The 21,204-nt window shown below is 37.0% G+C and overlaps 1 protein-coding gene across 7 annotated transcripts; it reads right to left on the bottom strand.

Annotated features, from left to right (window-relative positions):
• Positions 1-1,698: 1,698 nt before the first annotated feature.
• LOC140826692 (GTP 3',8-cyclase, mitochondrial-like) lies at positions 1,699-20,971 on the bottom strand. Of its 7 annotated transcripts, none has more exons than XR_012116854.1 (9): positions 20,760-20,971; positions 19,489-20,109; positions 19,152-19,319; positions 18,878-19,069; positions 18,415-18,478; positions 13,146-13,235; positions 3,528-4,362; positions 2,315-2,433; positions 1,699-2,217 (listed from the first exon to the last, which is right to left on the bottom strand). XR_012116854.1 is itself a non-coding variant. In XM_073189199.1 (7 exons), exons 1-6 carry the CDS (start codon positions 20,817-20,819, stop codon positions 13,152-13,154), a joined length of 1,194 nt encoding a protein of 397 aa, XP_073045300.1. In that variant the 5' UTR covers positions 20,820-20,967; the 3' UTR covers positions 12,783-13,052; positions 13,146-13,151. The 7 variants fall into 7 exon arrangements, 1 of the variants encoding a protein (XP_073045300.1); XR_012116853.1 differs by lacking the exon at positions 20,760-20,971 and adding an exon at positions 20,611-20,734 and having other exon boundaries at positions 1,704-2,217; positions 18,415-18,483; XR_012116856.1 differs by having other exon boundaries at positions 1,706-2,217; positions 18,415-18,483; positions 20,780-20,955.
• Positions 20,972-21,204: the final 233 nt, after the last annotated feature.

The following is a 21,204-nucleotide window of genomic DNA, read 5'->3' on the forward strand; positions in this document are numbered from 1 at the left end:
ACTGGTGGAGCGCATACGTTCGAGACAGAACATGGTCCATTGTTACTCGACAGTCGTAGAAATTTATACAACCACCGACCACGGTTACCTAGCCCGACCCAAATCCTAATATCCCACCCGGATGGCTAGCACACATAAAACCAGGGGCGTAGCCAAGATTTTAAAATAGAGTGGGCTAGACATTGAAAATATAAATATTATTTAATGTATTTTTAAATTTTTTTTGTTATATTTTGTATAATATGAACTAGATAAATTTTAAAAATCATCTTAAAAATTTAATATATCAAGATACATGATAAATATCATTTATAATAATGAATTTTTAAAATAAATTCAATGTAAAGTAAGTAAAAAAATTAAGACAAAAATTTGTGTGAGACGGTCTCACGGGTCGTATTTGTGAGAAGGATCACTTATTTGAGTCATCTATGAAAAAATATTACTTTTTATGCTAAGAGTATTACTTTTTATTGTGAATATCGGTGGGATTGACTCGTCTCATAGATAAAGAATAACATAAATATATTTATGTAAATATATATTTATAATCAGAATAACACAAATATATATATATAAAATGTAGAATTAAAATGAGTAAATATATAAATTAAGATAACAACATAGATACAGAATAGGGAAAGTTGGTGAAAAATCTCCAATCAAAACATTTCTTTGGGTTCACTCTCTATCCACAAAATTGTGGTACTATGTCATACAAAATGTGGTACACTTCATGTGGAAATGTGGTACTAAAAAAATACCCAGAGACTGAACACAAAAAAAATCGACGGTTGGAGACTGAAGGCCGATTTCCCGTACAGAATAAGCTCAAATGCTATATTATTTAAAACTTATAGAATCCATGTATAAAAATTTTACTCAGTGACTAAAATTTCTAAAATATATAACTATATATATACATTAATCCCGAGACTAGGCTGGGCTAAAGCCCACCCTAGCCCCTAAGGAAGCTACGCCCCTGCATAAAACCAACCATGGTTCATCATGTTGATCGAACTTCACTAGGTCTGACCAGATTATCACGTTTTCGGGTCAGATGAATTCCCATAACTCTTGTTTAATCCATATCGATGTTAAGAGGTTGCATTAGACATGAGGACAAGCGATAATTAGATCTATTTGGATGCTTTCAAGATTTCTCACCTTTTTAAGTGTCACCAAGACATTTCGCATTACTTTTGGACCCTCCAAAAAAAAAAAACAAGAGACAAAAACTAAAGAATAAACCGTGGTTGTTATAAATGTCAACGCGGTAAATATCAAGTGTCAACAAGAAACGTGGAGACAACCACCCCATACTCTTTCAAAAAGCCTAGTTTGAATAAACAAAACAAAACTGAACAATCTAATATTTAAGTCAATGATTAAAATACGAGCAAGTTTAGGTAAATTGCTATGTTCAGGAAGATGACAGCCTTGCTTTCACATTGCTTCTGTACTCGAAAATATCATTGACTTGATAAAAAAAATGGAAAAAAGAAAAGGAAAATATCATTGACTTCTGTGGAACAGACTCTCTAAGGATTTAGGTTCATGAACATGTACAACAAGTCTCCAAGTTCTCGAGAATCACAATATCACGTCGCAAATAAAATAAAACAAGGACGATTAAGAGCGGGGAGAAAGAATGTAGGCTGGCTGTGTGTGTGTGTGTGTGTATATATATATATATACCGTACAGATGATGGAATAATTACTTTAAGAAAATCATTGACAAATTTAACCGGTTCTTCGCAAGTAAACTATACCGCGTGAATCATCAACATGAAGTTTTTTAATGGGTACAACATTTGAAATTGCTTGGTTGATAAGGTATTATAATGATAAAAAAAATTATTTTGTGGTCACCACCATGGATATGTACGGTGATATAAAACTAGACTTGTTAGCCCGTCGAAGAAGAACGTATCTGATCATCATTGCCAAAAGGCAAAACATATTTTTTCCACCCTTATAATGTGCACTTTCCTCATATCCAACTAGGCAACTCAAGTTGTTACAAGTTCTATGGTATAAATACACTCAAAGGTAGGTAATATATCTACTACACACCAGCATCTAGCATATATCCCTTCATCTCCGGCACATAAACAAACTTCACTAACAACCTTGAAGATAACATGAAGTCGCACCCGTGTAGCACAAGTTTAGTACCAGCTAAGTTGGCCTTGCACAATGATTCCCACACAATCTCTAAATTCAAGCCCAAAATACGTATAATTCACATCGTTGCACCGGAAATTATAAAGACAGATGTTCAAAATTTCAGAGAGCTAGTTCAGAGACTTACAGGCAAACCCGAGGAAAGAAAAGAAAGCGAGAAGAAAGTGAATGACTTTCCAACCACAGCATTTCCCTCAAAGATATGTGGAAGAAAGCCAAGAAAGAACATGAAACTAGCAAGTGTACCTGCATTGCAAATGAAACATATAATAAAGGAGAGTGAAGAAATAACTTGGGGTGAGAATCCAAGTGCACTTTTGGGTTTTCTTGGAGACGTAGATGGGTTTATTCATGATGTGAATGGGTTTCCTCTCCTTCCATTCAGGTCTTCTCAAATAAATACATTTGGTGAGATTCCACTTTTCTAGTTGAAAACTCATACCGTCTCTTCAGAGTTACGTAAGATTCTATCTTGAGTTTGTGTGCAGAAAAGGAAAGTTCTATATATTTCATTCATTCATTTTCTACTTCTTTAGAGTAAGAACGGATTATTCTGTTTGTGCTTAGCCGTCAAGCAAACATACCTTGGCTCTTCATTTCTCATGTTGTGAGCTGATGTATTTGGATTTAAACAAAGGTTTTTGGTATTTGGTGTGATCTGATAAAATTTGGAACGGCTTTCTCGTTTTGTGAGTTAACTGGACTGCTAAAAGGACTGAGCAGGTGGCTATCACACGAGGGACCTAGAGGCCACAGATATCCAAATCATTCTTAATCACTAGTACTGAGGATGTTCTATCTGGAAGTCTTAGATGCGGTTGATCCATCAATAATGGAATCGGGTATTTCCCACAGCACATGTTTTCACCACCATGGATGGACCCCAAATGGTCCCAGAGATTGGTTTTGTATGTTTGGTTCAGAACGGTATAGATTTGACCTGTTAACATGTAATGCTAAAAGGTCCAAAGATCATCTTTAGATTGAATAGAAAATCCATGTGATTCATGAAGTTTTTAGCTAATTTGTTTGGCAGCAGTACTAGTCGTGTGTTTATAATTGTATATTAACAAAGAGATGAAGTGTATGCTCGGTTGTGTTTATACAGTTCTCCATACTAGGTAAAAAAAATTCATTCATGTAAAAATAATTTTGCTTCTAAAGTACAATATCACTAACGGAAGCCTATTTTTGTGATTTAGCATTTTGGTCATGTCAACTAGACTTGCACTTGATACAAAAAAAAAAAAGATTTCCACTTGATGTATACATCACCTATATATTCATCTTCCTGTATCATGAACATATTCACCCAACTAATTAAATAAAAGGAAAGTTACCGTCAAAGTCTGCAACTCTCAAAAGTAAGCTCCCATCGAGGCGACCTGGCAGTCTTCCCGCAAAATTACAAGATCAAATAAAATAAATTTTGTTAATAACTAATTAGTGAGGGGAATCTTTTTAGGGTGTACAGTGGACTCTTTAAAATAAAGCATGGTAAGGGATAAATAGAGAAAATCTCACCTAAACCAGGTATCAAATATGGAAAAAACCACAAGAGTTGTACTAAACAAAATACATATATAGACACAATATGATATCGTAATGAAATAGATGTAAACTAACAATCACTGCACTTCGCATAATTTTGATGGCAAAGCCTTCAACACAAGAAGAAACATCTTTTATACCTAGAGCATTTGGGAAAACATAACAAAATGCATTAACACCAAGCCAAAGCAGTTAGTGACTTGTTTCTGGATACAAGGAATTTTATAAGACCTAGATATTAGTGCATTGGTCAACAGATATATCCATCAAGACCATTGTCACAGCATGGTAAGTTCATTTTGAGTACAAAAATTAAAACACCTCCTTCACAAGAGGATCCCATACATTTACAATCTGGGATTCCGAGAAAATTGGTGACTACAGGTGTTCAAAATACAACAAACATGAAGATTAATTTACAGTGGCAACTTTGTGTCACATTCAGCCTAATCAGGCAGAGCCTCAGTATATTACAGAAGTGTGTCCTCATATATAGTATTTTGCTTTGTTTGACTCTCCATTCTTTATACTCCCACTTCCCTTTTGTTTGTTCAACTTATGATCCACTATGTGAAAGAATGATTGCCAGCTACACACAACTTCACTGAAAGCTAGATTTGCTACCTGCAAAACAAGACAACAATTGTCAGTAAAAACATCAGAATGAGCAAAGAAATAATGTGTGTATCAGAGAATCAAGAGAAAAAAAAAGAATCGGAATTGTGGCCCGGCAGAAAGAAGTCGAGAGAAATGACCACACAATAAAATAACAGATTCTTCAGTTGCAGGCCAAGTATGACCCGGAAGACCAGAAGTGCATGAGTTCAAAAACCACTTAACTTCAGTTTTTCATCAATCAGGGGAAATGAAAAAGATTTTCTTTAAGTCCACTCAATGAAAGGAACCGTAAAAAGAAAATTTAGAAGCATTTTCATAATTGCCATTTCAAGGATTTTGTGGCTAGGTGCGCTTATTAAATCCACAAGACTATTATTAGACCTAAAATTTCGCACAAGGAATTCAGACCTTGAGAAAAATCATTCACTTCAATTGAGAGAGAGTGTATTAAAAAATTGTACTTGTTCTTGCAAATAAAACAAGATATGGAAGACCAAGAAATGTGCTCAGTTGAGGTATGTTGAAAAGTAGATATGTGCTAGCGGTTGAAACACGAAACGAACAAAAGACAAATAAGCATGCTGATGAGATTGATAGAAGTAGCAATCATCAGATAGAGACTGCAAAAGAGCCAATGAAAGTGGATATTACATTCATAATGGAGCGTCAAACAACTACTATCAATACACGAGGCAAAAAGGAGACAAAAAGATGCCACAGAAATATACCATATGTTTAGTAAAGTTGAATAAGATGCCATAGTTCAGTCCATAAGTGTAACGCCCCGAAAATTTAAGGTCCACGCAAACCATGTACATGCAAGTATTAAATTCTTTTGTATTTTTAATTAAATGTTTTAATTGCATGAATTATTTATGTGGTGCATTTTGACATGTTTAAAATATATTTTCTGCATGGTTGCATTAAACTGTATTTTTAAAGGATATTCAAGTGACGATCGAGGAACGGAGACCAAGGGCGGAAAAATGTAAAATGTTTTATTAATTAATTAATTTTAATTATTTAATTTAAGGGTGATGGTTTTCTCATATTTTTTGAAATCAAAGAATTTTGAGGTGATTTTATACGCCGGGACTAATTTTTATCGGTGTTGGATTTTCAACTAAAATTCGATCTTTTAAGCAGTCCGGCTACTTAATTCACTAATTATTTTTTTATGAAAATGTTTTTTTAAAGTTTATTCAAAGCTTAGCTTGCACTAGTGGGCTTAATTAGAGTTTAATAGGCCTTAAGCCTAATTAATAAAATGTTTAGCATTTAAAAACAAAAAGAAACCTAGACTAAGCGCACAGAAAATATTCACGACACACTCGTTCTCACGCCGCTAAAATATTTACCAAAAAGCAGAAGCACTCCCTCGGCTGCAACCTCTCGGCCGTGGGGAAATAGCTTGGTTCTTCAAGAGTTTTAAGGGAAACTAGCCTCTCCGTTCTTCGTCGCAATCGGTATTTCGTGCGTTTACGACGCAAAGGCACGCCTAAATCTTCCTTTTCTCATCCATCATATCATATTATTGTTTAAATATTGAATGCATAAAGATCATCAAGAAACTTTCTGAAACTTTCGAGTTTATGCACTTACATGTGGTTAATTCATGATTTTTGGATCTAATAAATTGTTCTTGCATGCAAGGGGCTGCCATGACGTTAGAACATGATCGAGAGAGGTTTTTACACGAATTTAAAGAGTCCTAAACACACTCAAAACGCTGCACCGCAAGCTGTCTTCGGAAACCCGTTTTGCTGTCATGAACTTTAAGGATACGGGTTCCATGATTTAAAAGGAGGGCTGGCGTGGGCTGAGGTTCACGGCTAGCCTAGGGTCAGGTGGTGTCAGGGGGAGAGTCCTAGCCATGCTAGGGCTCGGTCTGGAACGGCAGGGGGGAGTCCTTGCAAGCAAGGACTCCCACCCGAGAAGCTGCATCTTGAGATGCAGACTTCGTGCAGGGAAGGAGCTTCGGTCCAAGGCTCCTGGGCAGGTTTAGGGCGAGTCCTCAGGGTCCTAGTGTAGTGCTCAAGGTGTCGGTTCAGGGGCTGGAGTGTGGGCTTGGTCCATAGGTTCACAAATTAGTCACCACGCAAAAGAAAACTCTCGGCCAGCACATAGGTGTATTGGGGACCTTCGTTTTTGGCTTTGGGCCTGGTATCTCGGTGGGTTGAGGGCCCAAGAGGTTAACTTAGGAGGTTGGGCAAGTTTTGGACCAGCATGGTTCGGGGGTAACTCGTGAAAAATCGAAAGTTGGCTCGGGGTTGAAGTTTAGGTGTCAAATGAGGGGCTTTAATTAAAGAAAAATTGAAAAATGGTTCACGGGGGTCGAGTCCTGGTATATAAAAGCTGAAATAATATAAAAAGACTAAATTTAGAATTTAGGAATTTTATATTAAAGTTTGGTATTTTTCGGGATTTAATCGCCGCACGAAACGCTAATTAACGAGTTAATTGAAACGCCTAGTTTTACGCTTGATAAAATTATGAAAAATTATATTTAAGCTTAAATAATTATTATAAGTCCAAATTTCTAATTTGGGAATTTTATGCTAAGGTTTGGTTTAATTCGAGATTTAAACGCATTAATACGTCACGTTTCAAGATTAAATTAAAAAGTCCTCGATTTAAGCTAAATAAAAATATGAGGAAATTCATGTAAGCTTAAATAACTATTCAGGACATGTTGAAGTCAAGAAATCAAGAAAAAAATCAGAAACGTAAAAATGTCACGATTAGGGGTAAAACGGTCTTTTTACACCCAAAATTAGTAAAGGTCATGGCAGTGCCCTAAATGCTGTTTTTGTGATATTATGTTCATGTTCAAATGTTTATGAAATGTTCATGATTTATTTATGATTTATTTTAAATGTCCATGAAATTTTATGATTAAAATTGACATTTAAAATACATGGTGCACGCTTGGTTTCAAAAGAAAATACATTCATGCATGATTTTATAAGGTGATGAAAACATGAAAATATTGATGAAGGTGAAGTAATTGTGACTACGAGGATTTGAGGTTACGATCAAGAATAGGCCAAGGCTCAGTTGACGATCTTGTGTCGCTGATGTCCCCGCTGCCCAGTACTGTGGTTTCATGTAGATGGTACCATCGTCATGTCATGTCATGTCAGGAATTGAGGATTTGAGGTTACGATCAAGAATAGGCCAAGGCTCAGTTGACGATCTTGTGTCGCTGATGTCCCCGCCGCCCAGTACTGTGGTTTCATGTAGATGGTATCATCGTCATGTCATGTCATGTCACGTCAGGAAATTCACAATTAACGATCTGAATTCAATCAAGAGAAAGATAATGTTATGATCATGAAAAGAATCACGTCATGTTATCACGTCATGTTATTATGTCATGTTATGATTGAGGAAAAGGTAAAGGTTCAGGTTCATGTTATGCATCATGAAAATATTTACGAAAATTTTCATGCTCAAGTTTATGCATTTTCATGAAATGATATTTTAAGTACAAGTATTTTCACTGTTGCATGTGATTTTATATCTGTTACTCGTTACAAAGATTTGGTGTATTGAGTCTTTAGACTCACTAGGTGTGATGGATGCAGGTGAGGTTGAGGGAGGGCTTGACGCATGAGATGACTGGACTGAAGGTGCACACAACCCGAGGACCAGCGCTTCTACTTTTTCCGCACTCACGATCATGATTACGTTTTTACGTTAAAAGATTTTTAAAACCATTTATTTATGCTTTAGAGTGGTTTTGGAGAGGAAAATACGTTTCACGATTATTGCTTTCTAGGTTTGGTAACTCATGCGATTATTTTATTTTATGACGTTTGCAATTGATTTTTAAATGCTAGCTAGCGAATGTTCGAGGTCATGGACAAAAATATTTTATTAAAATATTTTTACAAGGACCGAAATTTAAAAAAAAAAAAAAAATTTCTAGTACATTTTAAACGCAAGAACATGGGACGTTTCAGTTGGTATCAGAGCCTTGGTCCTGTAAAGGGTTGTGCCACCATCAGCACCGGGAAGATCAGTCGTCAAGCCTCAAATTTGTAAGTTTACATGCTTTATATGATTTCATGATATTACCTGCATAAGTACATGGATTAATTGTTTATGTCACATGTTTAATAAGTTTATGAGGATATATGAATTATATGTTTTCGTAACATGTTTATTAGCTCTATGATGATACATGATTTATATGCTTTATAATTTTTATTTGTGTTGCGACATGAAATGGAAAATCATTTGATTTCAACGCATGTTGATTTTGTGGTGGAATTGGACTATGTTGATTTTGGGTTTTAGTATTGATGTTATATTTTTGGGCTATAAGTTAATCGTAAATATTATGAATGCTTTTTGGGACACTTAGATTTTCTAAGAAAATTATTTATGCTTCATGGTTACTAGTCGAATTAATTTTTGGAAATTAGACATAAGGAATAATTATTCGAGGATTGCAACGACTTTGGGGAATAAGAAAATATATAGATTGGGATTTCAAGTTTGATGAAAAGTAAGATTTGTTATAGGAATTGATTTTTGGGTAAATAAGTTTAAAATTTTTGAAATTATGTTATGGGAATCATGTAGAAGGAAATTAAGAATGCCAAAAACTTATGGATTAATCGTTGGATTTTGAAATTAAGAACCAATTAGGATAATTTTTGAGGAAATTAAGAATTTATTATGCAATTTTGAGGAATTTGATGATTAGTTTAGCAATAAGTGCGAATTGAATGGGTTAAATGATAAGAATTTTGAGGATTTAGACTTTTAAGAATATTCAGAACCTTGGGATATCTTGGTTTTAGTATTATAAGAAATTTTAATCAAAGATTTTTAAGGATGAATCGATATTAAGCTAGAAAATCTAAGCGTTAGTGGATGTGTTTGAGATTTTAAGATTTAAATTTAATTGGTTGATGAATATTTTGGGGTATAAAATAAGAAAATAGTATACGATAAATATGGTCATCCATATTTTAATATTGGGGATTTTATGAAAAAATTAAAATTTGAGGTCAAAATAATAAAGCACTAAGTAATTATGGGTCTTTTTAAGTTACAATTTGCAAATAAGGATTTAGAAGGAAAATTAATTGGGATCAAGAAGACGTAAAGACATTCTAGAAATTAAGCTTATCAGAGTAAGCGCAGCGGAAGCGTGGATTTTTGGGATACTAGAACTAAGTCTAAACTTTGGGTTATTAAGGATAAGAGAATTTCGAGGACGAAATTCAATTTAAGGGGGGAAGATTGTAACGCCCCGAAAATTTAAGGTCCACGCAAACCATGTACATGCAAGTATTAAATTCTTTTGTATTTTTAATTAAATGTTTTAATTGCATGAATTATTTATGTGGTGCATTTTGACATGTTTAAAATATATTTTCTGCATGGTTGCATTAAACTGCATTTTTAAAGGATATTCAAGTGACGATCGAGGAACGGAGACCAAGGGCGGAAAAATGTAAAATGTTTTATTAATTAATTAATTTTAATTATTTAATTTAAGGGTGATGGTTTTCTCATATTTTTTGAAATCAAAGAATTTTGAGGTGATTTTATACGCCGGGACTAATTTTTATCGGTGTTGGATTTTCAACTAAAATTCGATCTTTTAAGCAGTCCGGCTACTTAATTCACTAATTATTTTTTTATGAAAATGTTTTTTTAAAGTTTATTCAAAGCTTAGCTTGCACTAGTGGGCTTAATTAGAGTTTAATAGGCCTTAAGCCTAATTAATAAAATGTTTAGCATTTAAAAACAAAAAGAAACCTAGACTAAGCGCACAGAAAATATTCACGACACACTCGTTCTCACGCCGCTAAAATATTTACCAAAAAGCAGAAGCACTCCCTCGGCTGCAACCTCTCGGCCGTGGGGAAATAGCTTGGTTCTTCAAGAGTTTTAAGGGAAACTAGCCTCTCCGTTCTTCGTCGCAATCGGTATTTCGTGCGTTTACGACGCAAAGGCACGCCTAAATCTTCCTTTTCTCATCCATCATATCATATTATTGTTTAAATATTGAATGCATAAAGATCATCAAGAAACTTTCTGAAACTTTCGAGTTTATGCACTTACATGTGGTTAATTCATGATTTTTGGATCTAATAAATTGTTCTTGCATGCAAGGGGCTGCCATGACGTTAGAACATGATCGAGAGAGGTTTTTACACGAATTTAAAGAGTCCTAAACACACTCAAAACGCTGCACCGCAAGCTGTCTTCGGAAACCCGTTTTGCTGTCATGAACTTTAAGGATACGGGTTCCATGATTTAAAAGGAGGGCTGGCGTGGGCTGAGGTTCACGGCTAGCCTAGGGTCAGGTGGTGTCAGGGGGAGAGTCCTAGCCATGCTAGGGCTCGGTCTGGAACGGCAGGGGGGAGTCCTTGCAAGCAAGGACTCCCACCCGAGAAGCTGCATCTTGAGATGCAGACTTCGTGCAGGGAAGGAGCTTCGGTCCAAGGCTCCTGGGCAGGTTTAGGGCGAGTCCTCAGGGTCCTAGTGTAGTGCTCAAGGTGTCGGTTCAGGGGCTGGAGTGTGGGCTTGGTCCATAGGTTCACAAATTAGTCACCACGCAAAAGAAAACTCTCGGCCAGCACATAGGTGTATTGGGGACCTTCGTTTTTGGCTTTGGGCCTGGTATCTCGGTGGGTTGAGGGCCCAAGAGGTTAACTTAGGAGGTTGGGCAAGTTTTGGACCAGCATGGTTCGGGGGTAACTCGTGAAAAATCGAAAGTTGGCTCGGGGTTGAAGTTTAGGTGTCAAATGAGGGGCTTTAATTAAAGAAAAATTGAAAAATGGTTCACGGAGGTCGAGTCCTGGTATATAAAAGCTGAAATAATATAAAAAGACTAAATTTAGAATTTAGGAATTTTATATTAAAGTTTGGTATTTTTCGGGATTTAATCGCCGCACGAAACGCTAATTAACGAGTTAATTGAAACGCCTAGTTTTACGCTTGATAAAATTATGAAAAATTATATTTAAGCTTAAATAATTATTATAAGTCCAAATTTCTAATTTGGGAATTTTATGCTAAGGTTTGGTTTAATTCGAGATTTAAACGCATTAATACGTCACGTTTCAAGATTAAATTAAAAAGTCCTCGATTTAAGCTAAATAAAAATATGAGGAAATTCATGTAAGCTTAAATAACTATTCAGGACATGTTGAAGTCAAGAAATCAAGAAAAAAATCAGAAACGTAAAAATGTCACGATTAGGGGTAAAACGGTCTTTTTACACCCAAAATTAGTAAAGGTCATGGCAGTGCCCTAAATGCTGTTTTTGTGATATTATGTTCATGTTCAAATGTTTATGAAATGTTCATGATTTATTTATGATTTATTTTAAATGTCCATGAAATTTTATGATTAAAATTGACATTTAAAATACATGGTGCACGCTTGGTTTCAAAAGAAAATACATTCATGCATGATTTTATAAGGTGATGAAAACATGAAAATATTGATGAAGGTGAAGTAATTGTGACTACGAGGATTTGAGGTTACGATCAAGAATAGGCCAAGGCTCAGTTGACGATCTTGTGTCGCTGATGTCCCCGCCGCCCAGTACTGTGGTTTCATGTAGATGGTACCATCGTCATGTCATGTCATGTCATGTCAGGAATTGAGGATTTGAGGTTACGATCAAGAATAGGCCAAGGCTCAGTTGACGATCTTGTGTCGCTGATGTCCCCGCCGCCCAGTACTGTGGTTTCATGTAGATGGTATCATCGTCATGTCATGTCATGTCACGTCAGGAAATTCACAATTAACGATCTGAATTCAATCAAGAGAAAGATAATGTTATGATCATGAAAAGAATCACGTCATGTTATCACGTCATGTTATTATGTCATGTTATGATTGAGGAAAAGGTAAAGGTTCAGGTTCATGTTATGCATCATGAAAATATTTACGAAAATTTTCATGCTCAAGTTTATGCATTTTCATGAAATGATATTTTAAGTACAAGTATTTTCACTGTTGCATGTGATTTTATATCTGTTACTCGTTACAAAGATTTGGTGTATTGAGTCTTTAGACTCACTAGGTGTGATGGATGCAGGTGAGGTTGAGGGAGGGCTTGACGCATGAGATGACTGGACTGAAGGTGCACACAACCCGAGGACCAGCGCTTCTACTTTTTCCGCACTCACGATCATGATTACGTTTTTACGTTAAAAGATTTTTAAAACCATTTATTTATGCTTTAGAGTGGTTTTGGAGAGGAAAATACGTTTCACGATTATTGCTTTCTAGGTTTGGTAACTCATGCGATTATTTTATTTTATGACGTTTGCAATTGATTTTTAAATGCTAGCTAGCGAATGTTCGAGGTCATGGACAAAAATATTTTATTAAAATATTTTTACAAGGACCGAAATTTAAAAAAAAAAAAAAAATTTCTAGTACATTTTAAACGCAAGAACATGGGACGTTTCAATAAGTATTCTAGTGCATGTGCCTGGTCTATGTAGTTGTCCAGTGGAGTATTTGTGCTGGCCTTACTTAAATGGATAACACGACCAAAATTTTGACAATCAACCAATTCTTGCAAGACCGTAACAGATACGGCCTACATGTACTGGGATAATATTAACAACATTTCATTAACTATAAATTTAATAGGTTGGTTGAATCTGGTGGAGCCTTTTCCATAGAAGAAGTACAAGTGTCGCCATCCTTTTCTGTTGAGTGGCACAAGGAAATGCAACTCTAAAAGCTCCAAGTAAAATAACTCAGTACAGAAGAAAAGGTACAGAATAATGTAGAAGGGATACCTATCCTTAGCCACCAATATGCGTCATTGGTCTATTTGGCGTCTTCGCAAGGTCGAACATCCCAGCATGAGCCGCTTTCTTCCTCTTGACCTGGTGTTGAAACAAGGTTTAGAAATTAAAAACCACGAAGTACATTAACAAAAATCAATAATGAGAACTGTGGGAAATCAAATAAGAGAGAAAACAAATATTCTGTATTTCCTTACTTTGAATTGATATAATACACGGTATTATATAGGAGATTACAACGAGAAAGAGAAGGAAACTAACTCAATCCTAAATCTGGAAACTACCTAACTAATTCCCTCAATCTCAGGGATTACAAATTAATTCTCCCAATTTACAGATCTATTTACAGCTCAGCGACACCTCGACACTCCCCCTCAAGCTGAGGAATAGATGTCTTCCATTCCCAGCTTGGATACAAGATCATGGAAACTCGAACTATTCAGCCCCTTTATTAGAACATCGGCTAATTGTCTCTCTGATTGAACATAGGACATACACACTAACCCTTCCTCCAGTTTTTCTTTGATGAAATGTCTATCAATTTCAATATGCTTTGTCCTATCATGTTGTATAGGATTATGAGCCATATTAACAGCTGACTTGTTGTCACAGTAGAGCTTCATAGGACCCTCCCATTGGACTCTCAAATCATCCAAAATAATTCTCAGCCAAAGTAATTCGCATAATCCTTGAGCAATAGCCCTGAATTCTGATTCCGCAGATGACCTTGCCACTACATTCTGCTTCTTGCTCCTCCATGTCACTAGGTTACCTCCAAGAAAAGTACAATATCCTGTAGTTGATCTTCTATCCACTAGGGAGCCAGCATAGTCAGCGTCGGTGTAGGCTTCCAGAGTAAGAGTGCCATTCCTTTTGAACAAGATTCCTTTCCCCGGATTGCCTTTCAAGTAATGCAGTACCCTGTAAGCAGCCTGAAGATGAGGTTCTCTTGGATCATGCATGAATTGACTGATCATACTTACAGAATATTTTATGTCTGGTCGAGTGTGGGTAAGGTATATGAGTCTGCCAACCAACCTTTGGTACATTCTTTTATCCACAGCTGGTTCTTCTTTAGCTTCTCCCAACTTATAGTTTGGATCTATTGGAGTAGAGATCGGTTTACACCCAGTCTTCCCTGTTTCTGCCAATAAATCAATTACGTACTTTTGTTGAGATATGTAGATTCCCTGTGTTGAATGTGCCACTTCAATACCGAGGAAGTACTTTAATTTCCCCAGTTCCTTTGTTTCAAATTCTTTTACTAGTCTTAGCTTCAATTCATGCTTCTCTTTCTCATCATTTCCAGTCACTATGATGTCGTCCACATAGACTAAAAGAGCAGTCACTCCCCCTCCAGCCGAATGCTTAATGAATAAGGTGTGGTCACCTTGGCTTTGTTTATAGCCAGATTCCTTCATGACTTTTGCAAATCTGCCAAACCATGCTCTAGGAGATTGTTTTAATCCATAAAGGGCCTTTTTCAGCTTGCACACATTGTTACCTGTGTCCCCTTCAAATCCCGGTGGGATGTTCATGTAGATTTCCTCATTTAGGTCACCATGGAGGAATGCATTCTTAACATCATATTGTAGCAGTTGCCAATTGAAGTGAGCAGCCAATGCTAACAGGATTCTCACAGTGTTCATTTTTGCAACTGGAGCAAAGGTTTCCTGATAATCCACCCCATAAGTCTGAGTGTACCCTTTGGCTACTAACCTTGCTTTGTATCTTTCAAGGGATCCATCAGCCTTGTACTTCAATGTAAAAATCCACTTGCAATCAACAATGTTTTTTCCCTTCGGTTTATCAACGATCTCCCATGTATTATTCTTTTCTAATGCACTCATTTCCTCTCTCATAGCATCCCTCCATTCCTTTTTTGACAATGCCTCAGCCATATTGTTAGGGATGGCAATGGTGTTCAAACTCACAATGAATCCTTTTTGGGTTGGTGATAGGCGCTTGAGAGAGACATAGTGAGATAGTGGATAGAGTGGATGTTTAGTACATTCTCTGGTTCCTTTTCTAACAGCAATGGGAAGATCCAGAACAGTTGTTGAATTAGTGGTTTGTTCAACAGGTTGTGTGTGTAAAGGTGGGTCTGATCTTACCGTAATTTCATTTCCAGAATTTGGATTGGATTCTTGGACTTGTGTCAGTTCAGGAACGATCTTTCTCCTTGAATACACCTGAGGAAATCTTGGGAAATTGTGAGTAGGAGATGATACGGGTTCAGTTACAGGATCGGGTGACTCAGATGTGACTGGTTCAGAGGACTCGTGTTCAACAACACGGGTTGGCACATGCGGAAGGTCAAGGGTTTTAAGTGGTTCAAAGGACTCACAAGTACTATCTTCCATCATTGAAATCTCCCCCTGAAGAAAGGACTTGGAAAAAAATGGTTTATTTTCTGTGAAAGTGACATCTGCAGAGATGTAAAATTTTCTGTTAGAGGGGTTGTAACACTTGTATCCCTTTTGAGTGGATGAGTAACCGAGAAAAACACATTTGATGGCTCTGGGGTCTAGTTTCCCTCTATGTTGTTTGTGGACATGAACAAATGCAGTACACCCAAATACCCTAGGTGTGATGCCATTCGAGGTTCTGAAGTGAGGGTAGAAGCTATTAAGGACCTCTATGGGGCTTTTGTTTTCTAACACACGGGAGGGAAGTCTATTTATCATATATGTGGCAGTAAGAACGGCTTCTCCCCAATAGGACTTAGGAACATTCCCTTGAAACAGTAAGGCTCGGGTGCTGTTGAGTAAATGGCCATTCTTTCTTTCAGCTACCCCTTTTTGTTGGGGTGTGTCCACACATGATGAATCATGGATAATTCCTTGAGATTGGAAGTAAGGGGATAGAGTCTGATTGAAGTAGTCTCTAGCATTGTCTGTCCTAAAGCTTTTTATTTTGACCCCAAATTAATTTGAACCATTGAATGGAAATTAGGTATAACAGTGCTAACATCAGATTTTTGTTTAAGAAGAAAGAGCCATGTAACTCGGGTGCAATCATCAATTAAGGACACAAACCACCGAGCCCCGGAAACATTAGGTATAGTGGAAGGACCCCATATGTCACTATGAATCAAATGAAAAGGATGAGAACTTCTTTTATTGCTAATAGGAAAAGATACACGGGTATGTTTTGCCAATTCACAAATGTCACACTGAAACTCAGAAATATCTAATCCTTGGAATAAATGAGGAAACATTATGTTTAGAACCCTAAAAGAGGGATGACCAAGACGTAGGTGATATAGCCAAATGACATCTTTGTTTGAGGAACTAAGGAAAGATGAAGACAAATTGCTCCTGGGTTTCTGGGATGGTTCAAGGTGGTAAAGACCGTTCCTTTCCTTAGCAAGTCCAATCCTCCTCCCCGAGTCTTGGTCCTGAAAAACACAATAAGAAGAGCAAAAAACAGCATAGCATTTGAGATCATGAGTCAACTTTTGAATAGACACAAGGCTTGTTGACAGTTTGGGTACATGGAGAACGTTTTTAAGGATAAGGCTAGGTGTGATATATATATCTCCAATCCCTGCAACAGTAGCTAAAGAGCCATTGGCCACAACAATTTTTCTATTACTTGGACATGGGGTATAGGAATGGAAGAGTTGAGATGTGGGGGTCATATGGTCTGTAGCACCGGAGTCTATGATCCAAGAGTTGGGATAGAATTTGTCTAAGACATTCATGCAAACAGGTTTACCTGAAAGAGCCATTGAACATGCTCCAGAAGGCTTCTCAAGAGATCCCATTAAGCTTCTCAGCTTCTCAATTTCTTCGCTGCTGAACCCCCCCATTGCTGAATTTTCCTCAATATTGGGCTGCTCTGCCATATGTGCCTGAGGCCTTTGTTGCCCCCCACGGTTGCCCCATTCTCGGCTCGGAGGTTTACCATTCAGCTTCCAACACGTCTCCCTTGTATGCCTCGGTTTCTTGCAAAAAGTACACCAAAGATTGTCTTTGTTCCCTTGGTTATCTCTACCCGAGTGTTTAGGCAGATCATTCTTCGACTGCTCCTGATTTGTTTTCGCTGCTAAGGCTGACCCATCCATAGTATGGGGTTCTAGCATGACACTCCTCCGACTTTCTTCTGCTCGGATTAATGAGATTGTCTCTTCTAGAGGCGGTGTATCCTCTTTGCCGAGGATTTGGATTCTAACTTGATCAAATTCAGAATTCAATCCTGCCAAAAAATCATAGATCCTATCCTTCTCAATGAATTTCTTCAATGTGGCCGCATCATCAGGGCATTTCATCTCAATTACCCGATAGTGATCCAATTCCTGCCAAAGATTTTGCAACAGGGTTGCATACTCTGTGACAGATTTGTCTCCCTGCTTGGTGGCTGAGGTTTTTACCTTAATTTCATACACAAGGGCAGCATCACGGGCCTTCGAGTATGTGCGGTTGATATAGTCCCAAATTTCCTTTGCGGTATTCAAGAACATGCAAGTGTCACTGATCGTTGGCTCCATGGAATCCCATAGCCAGGACATAATCATGGAATCCTCCTCATCCCATGCGGCAAAGGTTGGATCCCTTTGTTCTGGTCCGGTTTCAAGTAGGTGATTAAGCCTCCTTTTGCCCTTTAGGTATGTGCGGACAATTTGGGACCATTTGAGATAGTTTTTCCCATTGAATCTGTTGGATGCCCGAATATTCTGCAACTCTCCAATTTTCTGAACAGAATTGGATTCTTCGGACATTGACATGGTGAAGAAGAAATTCACAGCAATGAAGGCTGGAACACATAGAAATGGAAGCCCAGAAAAAACTGGAATATGAAAAGGAAACACACAGCAATGAAGGCTGCTTGAAAACACACAGCAATGAAGGCTGCTTGAAGAATACGAAACCCCAGAAAAAATTCCTAGGGCTCTGATACCACTGTGGGAAATCAGATAAGAGAGAAAACAAATATTCTGTATTTCCTTACTTTGAATTGATATAATACACGGTATTATATAGGAGATTACAAGGAGAAAGAGAAGGAAACTAACTCAATCCTAAATCTGGAAACTACCTAACTAATTCCCTCAATCTCAGGGATTACAAATTAATTCTCCCAATTTACAGATCTATTTACAGCTCAGCGACACCTCGACAAGAACTGTAAAAGAGGACATGGCCACAAAAATTCAAACCCCACCACTGCCCTGCTTAAAAATCGCACAAGTCGTTATGGACTAGATATTGGGGTTTAGAGTCTTCGAAACATTATCAAGCCAGCTAGAGTTACATACCGCCGCTCCTATAATTTCCTTCAGTTCATTATCAACAGCACCGTGACGCAAAGGATCCCTCAAGCTGACCTGACAGAAAAAAACTCTCATTCGAATGGTATCTGTAAACTTAACTTTCACAAGAGCATAAATTAAATCTAAAAACAAAGTCTTTCGTCATAATGCTATTTTTTTTACGAAACGTGCGAATGAATCCCAAGCCAACTACTCCTGTGAGTCATTTAGCTAGAGACAATCTACCATACTCCAGATCATTGGTTTCAATGATGATGTAGGAGGAAGAATATTTGACCAATTGTCATGAAGTTTTAACCCAACAGCTTCATTGGATGATCATGAAGGGAAAAAGAAGCCTGTACATACAGCTACTCACAGCATATAAGCATTATCTAAATAGACTAAATTACAAGATAGTGCCATTAACATGTATAAGAATATCTGTATAACAAGTGAGAAGTTATACCTCTGAGGGACCAAAGAGGCAAACTTTAAAGTTCCCATCAGCTAGAAGTCTGAGTCTGTTACAACCAGCACAAAAATGCTCCGTCATTGATGTGATGAAAGAAACCATACCCAAATGACCGTCTATCCTGAAGTTCTTGGCTGTTTCTGTGGGATCATCCTGAATCCTTTGAAGTCCTGTAAATTTTTTAACCTGCTTGGTGATATTGAGCCATTTAAGGAATGCTCAAGGAATTTTAAAAGTTAAAAAAAGGACCTGTGGATTTCCACCTTACCATTATATCCAACATTTCAGAGTAAGGTACGAGTTTCTTCACATTCCATACATTCCCATCAAAAGGCATGAACTCAATGAACCGCACATTGATTGGCTTCTCACGTGTCAGTTCAACAAAATCACAAATTTCATCGTCATTGAATCCTCGCATAACAACACAGTTTACCTGAAATACAATATACATAAAGATATGGACATGGATAGTGTGGCTGAAGATATTGAAAGCAGAAAAGTCCTGACTATTAATGCTAGATACTTGATTTAGCAGCTCGCAAAATTAAAAATGAAGAAACAAAGCCAAAGTAATGATATATCGAGAATGCTATAAAACATACTTTGACAGGATTATATCCTAATTCTATAGCAGCATCAATTGCTTTCATCACTCTATCATGGCCTTTACGTCTAGTCATGAATTCAAACTTTGCAGGAACCAATGTGTCTAAACTTATATTCAGCAAGCTAAGTCCACATTCTCTCAATCTTGGAAGTTTATTTGCCAGGATAAGTCCATTGGTGGTCATTGCCAGAGTTTTTAATCCATTTAGACTTGACAGCTGTAAGCAAATTTCTTCAATGTCCTTTCTGATTGTTGGCTCCCCGCCGGTTAGGCGAATTTTTGTAACCCCAGAACTGACAAACAGATCAGCGAGCCGTATGATTTCATTCTGATACAGAAGTCGAGTGCTAGGAGCAAGTTCTAGACCTTCAGCAGGCATACAGTACTGGCATCGCAAGTTACAGCGTTCTGTCAATGAGATCCTTAAATAAGTATGTAGCCTCCCGAACGAATCAACCAACATATCAGATGCAGGATTATCTTTCTGTACATCTGGGGCTTGTTTTTCACATAGAGTAGCATATAACTTTGGCACAGTATCATTCATACAATCATTTCTCAGACCTCGACCGTTACCGCTTTTATTTAGAATCCGAGAGATAATAGAGTAGCTATCCTGTAAATTGCATTGAATATAATTAATACAATTGGCTGAGAATCAATGATAACAAGGTATAAATACCAACAGAAACATAAGAACTGACGCCATAAAAGTGATATAGATAAATGGGAAAAGGAAATCAAAAAACAGATGTGAATTCTTTTTATTTTTTTATATTACGAAAATGACAGAAATATAATTTTCAATCACCAAATGTAACCTAAAGCTTAGGTGAAAGGCGCAAAGTTAGAGGCACACGCTTTATGAAAGAGGCAGTGTAAATGCAGCATATCTACACATGTAGCAGTGCATAAGAACTAGGAGAATGGGTTGGATAATTAACTTCGACGTTACCAGTAAAGAACCTGTCAATTTAGACTCTTCTCCAACCAATTTTTTTTTAAAAAAATTGCACCAATCACACCAACAAGATTACAGTATTTCAACCATTTATAAATCAAAAATCAAGATCAAATTAATAAATCAATCAAACCCATAAATACAAGGACCATTTACCATCACCACACGAACTCTAAGAAAAAACCCTTTTATCCCGGAATCATAACAAACCAAAAACCAAACAATTTTTCACTTTTGTTCAATTTTTCCGACAACTATAACTACCAAACTGTCAAAATTTGAAATAAAAAGAAAGAATAACCCACGGAGCTGAAAATTCTCAAACCCGAATTCCATTCAGCAATCTTGGAGATGTAGGACCGCATATTGAATGCAAATTATGATCATTCCACTCCTTTTTTGTCCGATAAATGAAAAGGGAATGGGATTAGAATGAAGTATGACAATTGACAACCTCAGCCGACCCCGTCCCCCTACCTGCGTTCAAATAAAAATAGATAATATTGATTTTCACAATATATATGCCTAATTATCATGTTGATATTTTATTTTTATTACAATCACAGTTGGATTTTTGCTCCTATTTTTTCCCAATTAAAAATTACATCATCCATGTTTTTCCCTTTTTAAATTTAATTAACTTTGACCGAGTGTCGACGCTCAAACCGGAATCTCCAGGCCTGGAAAAAAACCAACCCAATCCCATCACATTCTCATCTCGAAAAAATATTGATCCACCCGACTGTCGGC

Source organism: Primulina eburnea, chromosome 3 (genome assembly GCF_022965805.1).
Source record: "Primulina eburnea isolate SZY01 chromosome 3, ASM2296580v1, whole genome shotgun sequence".
NCBI classification, from domain to species: Eukaryota; Viridiplantae; Streptophyta; class Magnoliopsida; order Lamiales; family Gesneriaceae; genus Primulina; species Primulina eburnea.

Bases quoted from the DNA above. Each gene is read 5' to 3' on its own strand.
- LOC140826692 (XM_073189199.1), bottom strand. From the start codon at position 20,819: ATGCGGTCCTACATCTCCAAGATTGCTGAATGGAATTCGGGTTTGAGA. The intron at 20,110-20,759 runs GTGGGTTATTCT...TGCAATTTACAG, and splicing joins GTTTGAGAATTTTCAGCTCC to GATAGCTACTCTATTATCTC. The intron at 19,320-19,488 runs GTATGTTTTATA...ATTGTATTTCAG, and splicing joins TAGGATATAATCCTGTCAAA to GTAAACTGTGTTGTTATGCG.